This window comes from Pseudophryne corroboree, chromosome 1 (assembly GCF_028390025.1).
Source record: "Pseudophryne corroboree isolate aPseCor3 chromosome 1, aPseCor3.hap2, whole genome shotgun sequence".
Lineage (NCBI taxonomy): Eukaryota > Metazoa > Chordata > Amphibia > Anura > Myobatrachidae > Pseudophryne > Pseudophryne corroboree.
In genome coordinates, this window is record NC_086444.1 from 165,290,969 (window position 1) to 165,303,576 (window position 12,608).

Below are 12,608 nucleotides of genomic sequence, written 5' to 3' on the forward strand. Positions count from 1 at the left end.
GAGCCGTCTGGCTTCGGTACCACAATAGTGTGGAATAATACCCCGTTTCCTTTTGCAGGAGGGGTACCTTGATTATCACCTGCTGGGAATACAGCTTGTGAATGGCTTCCAAAACTGCCTCCCTGTCAGAGGGAGACGTCGGTAAAACCGACTTTTGGAAACGGCGAGGGGGAGACGTCTCGAATTCCAATTTGTACCCCTGAAATATTACCTGAAGGATCCAGGGGTCTACTTGCGAGTGAGCCCACTGCGCACTGAAATTCATTGAGAACGGGCCCCCACCGTGCCTGAGCTTGTAAAGCCCTAGCATCATACTGAGGGCTTGGCAGAGGCGGGAAAGGGTTTCTGTTCCTGGGAACTGGCTCATCTCTGTAGCCTTTTTCCTCTCCCTCTGTCACGAGCAGAAAAGAGGAACCTTTTGTCCGCTTGCCAACAAAGGACTGCGCCTGATAATACTGCGTCTTATTTTGAGAGGCGACCTGGGGTACAAACGTGGATATCCCAGCTGTTGCCGTGGCCACCAGGTCTGAAAGACCGACCCCAAATGTCCCCTTTTTTAAGACAATACTTCCAAATGCCGTTTGGAATCCGCCTCACCTGACCACTTTACTGGTAGAATTGGACAACGCACTTATACTTGATGCCAGTCGGCAATATTCTGCTGTGCATCTCGCATATATTTTAAATGCTCTATAGGCAATAATATACTGTCCTTATCTAGGATATCAATATTTCCAGTCAGGGAATCCGACCACGCCAACCCAGCACTGCACATCCAGGCTGAGGCGATTGCTGGTCGCAGTATAACACCAGTATGTGTGTAAATACATTTTAGGATACCCTCCTGCTTTCTATCAGCAGGATCCTTAAGGGCGGCCATCTCAGGAGAGGGTAGAGCCCTTGTTCTTACAAGCGTGTGAGCGCCTTATCCCCCCTAGGGGGTGTTTCCCAACGCACCCTAACCTCTGGCGGGAAAAGGTATACTGCCAATAACTTTTTAGAAATTATCGGGGGGAAACCCACGCATCATCACACACCTCATTTTATTTCTCAGATTCAGGAAAACTACAGGTAGTTTTTCCTCACCAAACATAATACCCCTTTTTGGTGGTACTCATATTATCAGAAATGTGTAAACATTTTCCCTTGCCTCAATCATGTAACGTGTGGCCCTATTGGAAATCACGGTTGTCTCTTCACCGTCGACACAGGAGTCAGTATCCGTGTCGGCGTCTGTATCTGCCATCTGAGGTAACGTAGAGCCCCTGACGGCCTATGAGACGTTTGGACAGGCACAAGCTGAGTAGCCGGCTGTCTCATGTCAACCACTGTCTTTTATACAGAGCTGACACTGTCACGTAATTTTCAACAGTACATCCACTCAGGTGTCGACCCCCTAGGGGGTGACATCACTATTACAGACAATCTGCTCCGTCTCCACATCATTTTTCTCCTCATACATGTCGACACAAACGTACCGACACACAGCACACACAGGGAATGCTCTGATAGAGGACAGGACCCCACTAGCCCTTTGGGGAGACAGAGGGAGAGTTTGCCAGCACACACCAAAGCGCTATAAACTGTATAGGGACAACCTTATAATAAGTGTCTATCCCTTATAGCTGCTTATATATATTTTTAGCCAAATAAGTGCCCCCCCTCTCTGTTGTACCCTGTTTCTGTAGTGCAGTGCAGGGGAGAGTCTGGGAGCCTTCCTACCAGCGGAGCTGTGTGGGAAAATGGCGCCGTGTGCTGAGGAGATAGGCCCCGCCTCCTTCTCGACGGGCTCTTCTCCCGCTTTTATCTGGAAAACTGGCAGGGGTTAAATACATCCATATAGCCCAGGGGCTATATGTGATGTATTTTTTGCCATAGGAGGTATTTACATTGCTGCCCAGGGCGCCCCCCCCCCCCCGCCCTGCACCCTCAGTGACCGCAGTGTGAAGTGTGCTGGGAGCAATGGCGCACAGCTGCAGTGCTGTGCGCTACCTTAATGAAGACAGGAACGTCTTCTGCCGCCGATTTCTGGACCTCTTCACTCTTCAGCATCTGTAAGGGGGCCGGCGGCGCGGCTCCGGGACCCATCCAGGCTGTACCTGTGATCGTCCCTCTGGAGCTAATGTCCAGTAGCCAAGAAGCCCAATCCACTCTGCACGCAGGTGAGTTCGCTTCTTCTCCCCTTAGTCCCTCGATGCAGTGAGCCTGTTGCCAGCAGGTCTCACTGAAAATAAAAAACCTATTTAAACTTTACTTCTAAGCAGCTCAGGAGAGCCACCTAGCCTGCATCCTTCTTGTTCGGGCACAAAAATCTAACTGAGGCTTGGAGGAGGGTCATAGGGGGAGGAGCCAGTGCACACCACCTGATCCTAAAGCTTTACTTTTGTGCCCTGTCTCCTGCGGAGCCGCTATTCCCCATGGTCCTTACGGAGTCCCAGCATCCACTTAGGACGTCAGAGAAAAGTTAAAATACTCATGTCGACCTTTTCACATGTCGACCTTTCATGTGTCGACCATGTGTCCATGTCGACCATGTCAATGTTGACCAATAGTGATCGACCATTCATACCGGAACCCATAACATGGTCGACCATAACATGGTCGACCATCTGAACGGATACCAATAAAATTACCTATGTACAGTACAGGTGACACTTCGTTCCTTGAGATGTGTGTGACATAAGAGGAACGTGATACACCCTATAAATTATTCATATCTGTGATAATCTCTGTCCACAATCTGGAGAGACCTGGGAGAGAACCTGAATTATTTCATCCCCTGTTCTTCTTTTATACCCCAGTGCCTTCTTCCCATTTAATGTTCAAAGACAGAACCTCTGCACTAATCGTGTGGTGTTGTAGTTCGCTATACAGTATAATCCGCATATTAACCTTTTCTTTGTTAGTTTGAACACTAAACAGTAACTAAACAATAGGCAATGGCACGCATTATGTTACCAAACTGAACGACTACTATAAGAAGAACATGTCACAATTGCTATCAGATACTTATTTAGCGCACACATATTCTGCAGCGCTTTACAGAGAATATATGTCCATTCACATCAGTCCCTGACCCAGCTGAGCTTACAATCCATATTCCTTACCACATTAATTTTTTGGCAGAAACCACCTAACCTACCAGTATGTTTTTGAACTGTGGGAGGAAACCAGAGCACCTGGTGAAAACCCAGGCAAATATGGAGAGAATATACAAACGCCACACATGGTTGGAATCGTACAGAAGACTTCAGTGCTGTAAGGCAGTAATGCTAACCATTACACCAACTGCAGATAGGGATAAGAGGGTTTAGGGATATACCAATTTGTTCCTGAAACTCTTGAAATTATTTCAGTATACTGTCTATCTATTAGCGCTGCATTAGTGCCATACCATGAATTATCCACCGTTAAGTGGGCCTAATTCAGACCTGATCGCAGCAGCAAATTTGTTAGCTAATGGGCAAAACCATGTGCACTGTGGGGAGGGGGCAGATATACCATGTGCAGAGAGAATTAGATTTGGGTCGGGTGTGTTCAAACTGAAATCTAAATTGCAGTGTAAAAATAAAGCAGCCAGTATTTACCCTGCACAGAAACAAAATAACCCACCCAAATCTAACTCTCTCTACACATGTTATATCCCCCCCCCCCCCCCCTTTGCAGTGCACATGGTTTTGGCCATTAGCTAACAAATTTGCTGCTGCGATCAGGTCTAAATTAGGCCCTGTGTCCTCTAGTCTAACCTTACTGACTTACTTTACCTAGACCTTATCAGACATCATTAATATACATTGATCAAGCAGCACATTCTTCCAATGACTCTTTTCTAATGCCCTCACTAAGATATGTGTATACAGTATACTACACTTAATTTAGGAGAAGCTTCAGCCAGAAGGCTGACGGCTCAGTAATCTGCAAGCTGTGGGTTACGTGCCCTGTGTCTCAGATCTCTGTGGAGAGCACAAGCATACAGTATGCTGCATCTTTGTTCCAAATGTATTCACAAAAAATAGTTCCACTGATGCGATCAATAAAAAACTAGACGACCTGTAAATGATGATTTCTCGTTAACGATTTCCCTTAAACTCCCCCGGCAGCTTCCCAACAGTCCTGGGCAATCGATATAGTACAATACACATGATATATCTTAAGATCTGGGAGTGTCTACATCCAGGAGCATGCTGTCGTTGATGATAGCTTCAGATCTTCCCTGTAGCAGGGAGATCAGAAGCTCTGACCAACGACCAGTGGGACCGCACATCGTGATCATTATCGTTATCAGAAACTGAACGATCTGCACTATTATGAAAGATTTGTAGTTCTGATACGTCGCAAAAGGCCATACCGCTCATGATATCGTCTAGTATATGGGCACCCTTACTCATATGGTCATCCAAAATGCTAGATGCAGACTACAACAGCAACATCAGTATCATTTAAATTCAATGTACCCGCCTCACTGCCATGAAGGGAAGTTTTCACCCATGTCCAGGTACTGAAAAGATGGGCAACTGGTTTACCACCCCTAAGAGGTAGTGGTATAAGAAACCAAAATAAAAACAGATTCACTTCTATTATTATGAGTACAGAGTATTTTCCAAATAACCAAGCTCCTGAAAGTGCCACCCAAAATAGTAGATCATCATCAGGATATAAAGTGTACCATGGTCCCAAATAACCAGGGGAAATAACATAGGGGACATTGTGCACTCCTATGCAGGCAGTAGCCATATGACAATTACCAGTCTGCTGTGACTTGACCTCAGAGGAACATATAAGGGTATGTTCAATTGAAGTCGGATCCATTCCCACTCCATGCGTGTTGTGGACACCCGAGAGGGGGAATAATTGTGGCGGCGCTGCCGGCATTCTGGCGGTCGGGATCCCGGCATCTGTATTCTGGCCACATCTCGGTTTAATGCTTTAAGGCGCTAAATTGTACAGGTTCGTTTACACACAATGAAGTAGTCTGTCAGTTTATGGACATCAGCCATACCCATAAGACTGCAGGTTATAAGTTCACGTTAGTGACCCCAACATCTACTTGTAACACACACGGGGACCATTGAACTGATCCCAAAAGGAGACTGTTCCAATTTTATATAAATGTATATTTTCCCATAGAACAATGGAGTCAAGAAAAATAAGATTTTAAACCTACCGGTAAATCTTTTTCTCGTAGTCCGTAGAGGATGCTGGGACTCCGTAAGGACCATGGGGATAGACGGGCTCCGCAGGAGACATGGGCACTTTAAGAAAGACTTTGGATCTGGGTGTGCACTGGCTCCTCCCTCTATGCCCCTCCTCCAGACCTGTGTTAGAGAAACTGTGCACAGAGGAGACGGACAGTATGAGGAAAGGATTTTTGTTAATCCAAGGCAAGATTCATACCAGCTACACTAATCACACCGTATAACTTGTGATATACTAACCAGTTAACAGTATGAAAACAGCATAGCATCAGTCCAAGACCGATGAAAACTATAACATAACCCTTATGTAAGCAAAACTATATACAAGTATTGCAGAAGAAGTCCGCACTTGGGACGGGCGCCCAGCATCCTCTACGGACTACGAGAAAAAGATTTACCGGTAGGTTTAAAATCTTATTTTCTCTAACGTCCTAGAGGATGCTGGGACTCCGTAAAGACCATGGGGATTATACCAAAGCTCCCAAACGGGCGGGAGAGTGCGGATGACTCTGCAGCACCGATTGAGCAAACAGGAGGTCCTCCTCAGCCAGGGTATCAAACTTATAGAACTTTGCTAAGGTGTTTGACCCCGACCAAGTAGCAGCTCGGCACAGCTGTAGTGCCGAGACCCCTCGGGCAGTCGCCCAAGATGAGCCCACCTTCCTAGTGGAATGGGCCTTAACCGATTTTGGTAACGGCAATTCTGCCGTAGAATGCGCCTGCTGAATCGTGTTACAGATCCAGTGAGCAATAGTCTGCTTTGGAGGGCCGCCGACCTTGTTGGCAGCATACAGGACAAACAGTGCTTCTGTTTTTCTGATCCTAGCCGTTCTGGCCACGTCAATTTTCAAAGCCCTGACCACATCAAGGGACTCAGAATCCGCCAAGTCATGTGTAGCCACAGGCACGACAATAGGTTGGTTCATATGAAAGGATGAGACCACCCTAGGTAGGAATTGAGGACGGGTCCGCAATTCCGCTCTATCCATATGGAAAACCAGATAGGGGCTTTTATGTGATAAAGCCACTAATTCCGAAACTCGCCTAGCAGAAGCCAAGGCTAACAACATGACCACCTTCCAAGTGAGATATTTCAACTCCACTGTTCTAAGTGGTTCAAACCAATGTGACTTAAGGAAACTTAACACCACGTTAAGGTCCCAAGGTGCCACCGGAGGTACAAAAGGAGGCTGAATATGCAGTACTCCCTTCACAAAAGTCTGTACTTCAGGTAGAGAGGCCAATTCCTTTTGAAAGAAAATGGATAAGGCCAAATTCTGAACTTTAATGGAGCCTAATTTTAGGCCCAAATTCACTCCAGTTTGTAGGAAGTGAAGAAAACGGCCTAGATGGAATTCTTCCGTAGGAGCATTCCTGGCTTCACACCAAGAAACATATTTTCGTCATATTCGGTGATAATGTTTAGATGTCACGTCCTTCCTAGCCATTATTAGCGTAGGAATGACCTCATCCGGAATACCTTTTTCCCCTAGGATCCGGCGTTCAACCGCCACGCCGTCAAACGCAGCCGCGGTAAGTCTTGGAACAGATAGGGACCCTGTTGCAACAGGTCCTGTCTTAGAGGAAGAGGCCACGGATCTTCTGTGAGCATTTCCTGCAGATCCGGATACCAGGCCCTTCGTGGCCAATCCGGAATAATGATTATTGTTCTCACTCCTCTTTTTCTTATTATTCTCAACACCTTGGGTATGAGAGGAAGAGGAGGGAATACATAGACCGACTGGAACACCCACGGTGTCACTAGGGCGTCCACAGCTACCGCCTGAGGATCTCTTGACCTGGCGCAATACCTTTGTAGCTTTTTGTTGAGACAGGACGCCATCATGTCTATTTGGGGCAGTCCCCACCGACTTGCAATCTGTGCGAAGACTTCCTGACGAAGTCCCCACTCTCCCGGATGCATGTCGTGTCTGCTGAGGAAGTCTGCTTCCCAGTTGTCCACTCCCGGAATGAACACTGCTGACAGTGCGCTTACATGATTCTTCGCCCAGCGAAGAATTCTGGTGGGTTCCGCCATCGCCACTCAGCTCCTTGTGCCGCCCTGGCGGTTTACATGAGCTACTGCGGTGACGTTGTCTGACTGGATCAGAACTGGTCGGTCGCGAAGTAAGGTCTCCGCTTGACGTAGGGCGTTGTATATGGCCCTTAGTTCCAGGATGTTGATGTGAAGACAAGTCTCTTGACTTGACCAAAGGCCTTGGAAATTTCTTCCCTGTGTGACTGCTCCCCAACCTCGGAGGCTCGCGTCCGTGGTCACCAGGATCCGATCCTGAATGCCGAACCTGCGGCCTTCTAGAAGGTGAGCACTCTGCAGCCACCACAGGGGAGATACCCTGGCCCTGGGGGACAGGGTGATCCGCTGATGCATTTGCAGATGTGACCCGGACCATTTGTCCAATAGGTCCCATTGGAAAGTCCTTGCATGGAACCTGCCGAAGGGAATGGCTTCGTACGTCGCCATCATTTTTCCCAAGACTTGAGTGCAATGATGCACTGACACTTGTTTTGGCTTCAACAGGTTCTTGACTAGAGTCATGAGTTCCTGAGCTTTTTCTATCGGAAGAAAAACCCTTTTCTGGTCTGTATCCAGAATCATGCCCAAGAAGGTCAGACAAGTCGTAGGAACCAACTGTGACTTCGGGATATTGAGAATCCAGCCGTGTTTCTGTAACACCTTCAGTGAAAGTGACACGCTGTTCAACAACTGCTCCTTTGATGTCGCCCTTATTAGGAGATCGTCCAAGTATGGGATAATTGTGACTCCTTGCTTGCGTAGGAGCACCATCATTTCCGCCAATTACCCTGAAATTGGTAATGACAATCTCAGGTACGCCTGATGGGGTGGATAAATGGGAACATGAAGGTATGCAGCCTTTATGTCTAGATACACCATAAACCCCCCCCCCCCCCCCTTCCAGGCTGGCGATGACTTGAATTTGAACCTTTTCAAGTATAGGTTCAGAGATTTTAATTTTAAAATAGGTCTGACCGAACCGTCCGGTTTCGGGACTACAGCCAAGGTTGAGTAATATCCCCTTCCTTGTTGAAGGAGGGGAACCTTGATCACCACCTGTTGGAGATACAATGTGTGAATTGTATTTAATATTATCTCCCTTTCTGGGGGAGAAGCCGGTAGGGCCGATAAGGAATACCGGCGAGAAGGCACCTCTTCGAATTCCAGCTTGTAACCCTGAGAAACAATTTCTATTGCCCAGGGATCCACCTGTGAGTGAACTCAGATGTGGCTGAAGAGTCGAAGACGTGCTCCCACTGGGACTCCCTTAGCGGAGCCCCAGCGTCATGCAGTGGATTTAGTAGAGGCCGGGGAGGACTTCTGTTCCTGGGAACTAGCTGTGCCCTGCGCCCTTACCTCTGGTAAGAAAGAACGCTCCTCGTACTTTCTTGTTTTTCTGTGACCGAAAGGACTGCATTTGATAATGTCGTGCTTTCTTAGGCTGTGAGGGAATATAAGGCAAAAGATCAGATTTACCAGCTATAGCTGTGGAGACCAGGTCCGAGAGCCCTTCTCCACCCAATTCCTCACCCTTGTAAGGTAAAACCTCCATATGCCTCTTTTAGTCGGCATCACCTGTCCATTGCATGTTCCACAGGACACGTCTAGCAGAAATCGACATAGCGTTGACTCTAGAACCCAGTAGACCAATGTCTCTTTGAGCATGTCTTATATATAAGACAGCATCTTTTATATATCCTAGGGTCAATAACATGGTATCCTTATCTAGGGTTTCAATCTCCGCTGATAAGGTATCTGTCCACGCTGCTACAGCGCTATAAACCCCTGCCGACACAATCGCCGGTCTGAGTGGTGTACCAGAATGTGTGTAAATGGACTTCAAAGTACTTTTCTGCATGCTATCTGCATGATCCCTGAGGGTAGCTGTATCTTGGTATGTCAGCGCTACCTTTTGGGTAAACGTGTCAACGCCTTGTCCACCTTAGGGGAGGAATCCCATCGTATCCTGGCCCTAGCAGGGAAAGGATACGCCATGAGAATTCTTTTGGGAAACTGCAGTTTCTTGTCTGGAGATTCACGCTCTTTTTCACACAATTCATTTGGTTCATGAGAGGGGGGAAATGTTATCTCAGCTTTCTTCCCCTTAAACATGTGTACCAACGTGTCAGAGACAGATGGGTCATCAGTGATATGCAAAACATCTTTTATTACAATAATCATATATTGAATACTTTTCTGCCAGTTTTAGCTGTAACTTTGCATCATCGTAGTCGACACTGGAGTCAGACTCCGTGTCGGTATCAGTGTCTATTATTTTGGATAGTGGGCGTTTTGAGACTCTGAAGGTCCCTGCGACATAGGGACAGACATGAGTAGATTCCCTGTCTTTTCTCTAATCTTTTGTGCAATAAATTTACCTCAGCACTTAATTCCACATATCCAGTCAGGTGTCGGCGTTGTCGACGGAGACACCACACACACACATTTGCTCCATCTCCTCCTTAGAAGAGCCTTTTACCTCAGACATGTCGACACACACGTACCGACACACCACACACTCAGGGAATCCTCTTATCTGAAGACAGTTCCCCCACAAGGCCCTTTGGAGAGACAGAGAGAGAGTATGCCAGCACACACCCAGCGCTAATACCCCAGGAAAAACACACAATGTGTTTACCCAGTAGCGCTGTAATACTATTATTTGCTGCCAATTATGTGCACCCCCCCCCCCCCCCCCTTCTCTGAAACCCCTTTTCACCGTGGATAAGCAGGGGAGAGTCCGGGGAGCTTCCTCTCAGCTGTGCTGTGGAGAAAATGGCGCTGGTGAGTGCTGAGGGAGAAGCCCCGCCCCCTCGGCGGCGAGCTTCTGTCCCGCTTAAATATAATGAAAACTGGCGGGGGCTCTTTATATATACAGTGCCTAGCTGTACATATATCTCTTTTGCCAGAAATGAGGTTTATATTGCGGCCCAGGGCGACCCCCCTGCGCCCTGCACCCTTACAGTGACTGCCGTGTGTGAGGTGTGTGGGAGCAATGGCGCACAGCTGCACTGCTGTGCATTACCTCAGTGAAGATCATGAAGTCTTCTGCCACCTCTGAAGTCTTCTTTTTCTTCTCATACTCACCCGGCTTCTATCTTCCGGCTCTGTGAGGAGGACGGCGGCGCGGCTCCGGGACACACTCCAGGGTGAGACCTGTGTTCTGACTCCCTCTGGAGCTAATGGTGTCCAGTAGCCTAAGAAGCAGAGCCTTGAAACTCACAGAAGTAGGTCTGCTTCTCTCCCCTCAGTCCCTCGATGCAGGGAGTCTGTTGCCAGCAGGCTCCCTGAAAATAAAAAACCTAACAAATATACTTTCTGTCAGGAAGCTCAGGAGAGCTCCCTGAAGTGCACCCATCTCCTCTGGGCACAGTATCAAACTAACTGAGGTCTGGAGGAGGGGCATAGAGGGAGGAGCCAGTGGACACCCAGATCCAAAGTCTTTCTTAAAGTGCCCATGTCTCCTGCGGAGCCCGTCTATCCCCATGGTCCTTACGGAGTCCCAGCATCCTCTAGGACATTCGAGAAATATAATGACCATATATTTGAAAGTGGACGCTCTTATCTTTAATACCTAGAGCACATGCACAATTTTACAGCATTTCCTCATTAAGATGTTCTTAAAACAGCGCTGAATAATCTCATATGTGAATAGTTGCTATAGGGTATGGCAAAAAAAACATTCACAGTTTTAGAAAATCGGATTTACCCATTGACGAATACAAGTAAATGCAGTGTATTTTAGTTTTTTCCCCATCTCTCTTAAAGCAGTGAGGCCAACTAATAGCTAGATCAAGGGTAGGCAACTGCAGCAGCTGTGGAACTACAGTTCCCATCATACTTTACCACAGTTCTGCTGTTAGGGCATACTTAAAGTGTAGGATGGCACGCTGGGATGTGTAGTTCCACTGCATGTGGAGTACCTCAGGTTGCCTACCCCTGACTTAGATCATCCAGGATGCAGGGAGAACCACTATGAGTAATCCAGAGAAGTCTTCAGAGAATTGTGTCTTAGGAGTGGAGTGATTCCTGTCCACTCACTGGAGGAACAGTCCAACCAATCAATAGTGTTTGTTGCCCAAAGGGGAGAGGATTCCAAAACCTCTACAAAAATATTCCACTTGCAATAGATCTTTAATGTGCAGGTCCAATGATTGAGAAGTCTTTGTTGTATCCTTGATATGAAGTAGTTATTGATTTTTCATACAGAATCACTGAAAGGTGGTCACCTCACATACGGCTAGTCAGGACAGGCCACGCATAAACTCTAGTAACGCGTTTCACGGACGCACTGGCCACTTCCTCAGCTGTTTATACCAATTTGTGACTAGAACCTCTTTAAGATATGTTCCGTGAGCTTCTTTATTTAATCCTATAAAGGCTGTCCAGAACTGTGCTGACATGGCACCCCCAAAGGACATAAAAGAACTGTGTGCTGTGTCTATGGACTGATTCTTGTATGAACTATGCGCCATATGCTATTTTTGGCATTTTATAGATGCATCTGTATTCTTACATGTGTTCTAAAGGTGAAAAACAACAACTTACTTTTATGAAGTTCTGGAACTTTTTATTCTGTTGCAGCTCTTTGAACAAGTTCACGGCCTCAATGTGGTGACTGCAGAATTCGCCATAAATCCGTTTCATTTTATCTGCATTCTCCGCTGAAAACTACATAAGAAAACACATCAAGTAGGAGTCACCAGCATGTTATCAGCACAAGAAAACAAAAAGATTCTGCAACAAAAGGAGAACTGAGAACACAAAATAAATAAATAAATCATGCTGCGAAGGATTAGTCTTGGTCACCTCAAGGATCAAAAATCCAAAAGGCATAACGACATGTACCCAGCGGGTGGTTTTCAGGTTGCCGGCTGTTGGGATCCTGGCGCACAGTATACCGGCGCCAGAATCCCGACCGCCAGCATACCGACACTTTTGCTCCCTCGTGGGGGTCCACGGCCCCCCTGGAGGGAGAATAAATAGCGTGCCCGCAGCGTGGCGAGCCCGCAAGGGGCTCATTTGCGCTCGCCATGCTGTTGGTATGCCGGCGGTCGGGCTTCCGGCACCGGTATGCTGGTCGCCGGGAGCCCGCCCGCCGGCATACCATACTACACCAGTCTCCAGCACTTGTATGTAAACTAGAAGTAGTAAAAGACAGCAGACGTTTGTCATTTTGCCACATACAAAACAATTAACCGAACACAATCTGCAGGAAACTAAAAATATTAATTTGATGAACTTTTAATAATTTTGTTTATTTTTATCCTAAGCACTGGGCATATTAATTTACATATATTAACAAGGTTTGCGAATTGTTATACAGTGCAAGGACATCAAATTTCCCCTAGTGATCTCGAGCTTTATATATCAGGGAA

General features: G+C 47.0%; 1 protein-coding gene across 4 annotated transcripts in view; it reads right to left on the minus strand.

Annotated features, from left to right (window-relative positions):
* The window catches only part of ARHGEF28 (Rho guanine nucleotide exchange factor 28), a 418,990-nt gene that overhangs the window by 106,113 nt on the left and 300,269 nt on the right, over window positions 1-12,608 (minus strand). For all 4 annotated transcript variants that reach the window (XM_063963865.1, XM_063963868.1, XM_063963866.1 and 1 more), the window contains one exon: window positions 11,779-11,901. In XM_063963865.1, the coding sequence (XP_063819935.1) occupies window positions 11,779-11,901 (123 nt within the window). The remainder of the gene's footprint in view (window positions 1-11,778; window positions 11,902-12,608) is intronic.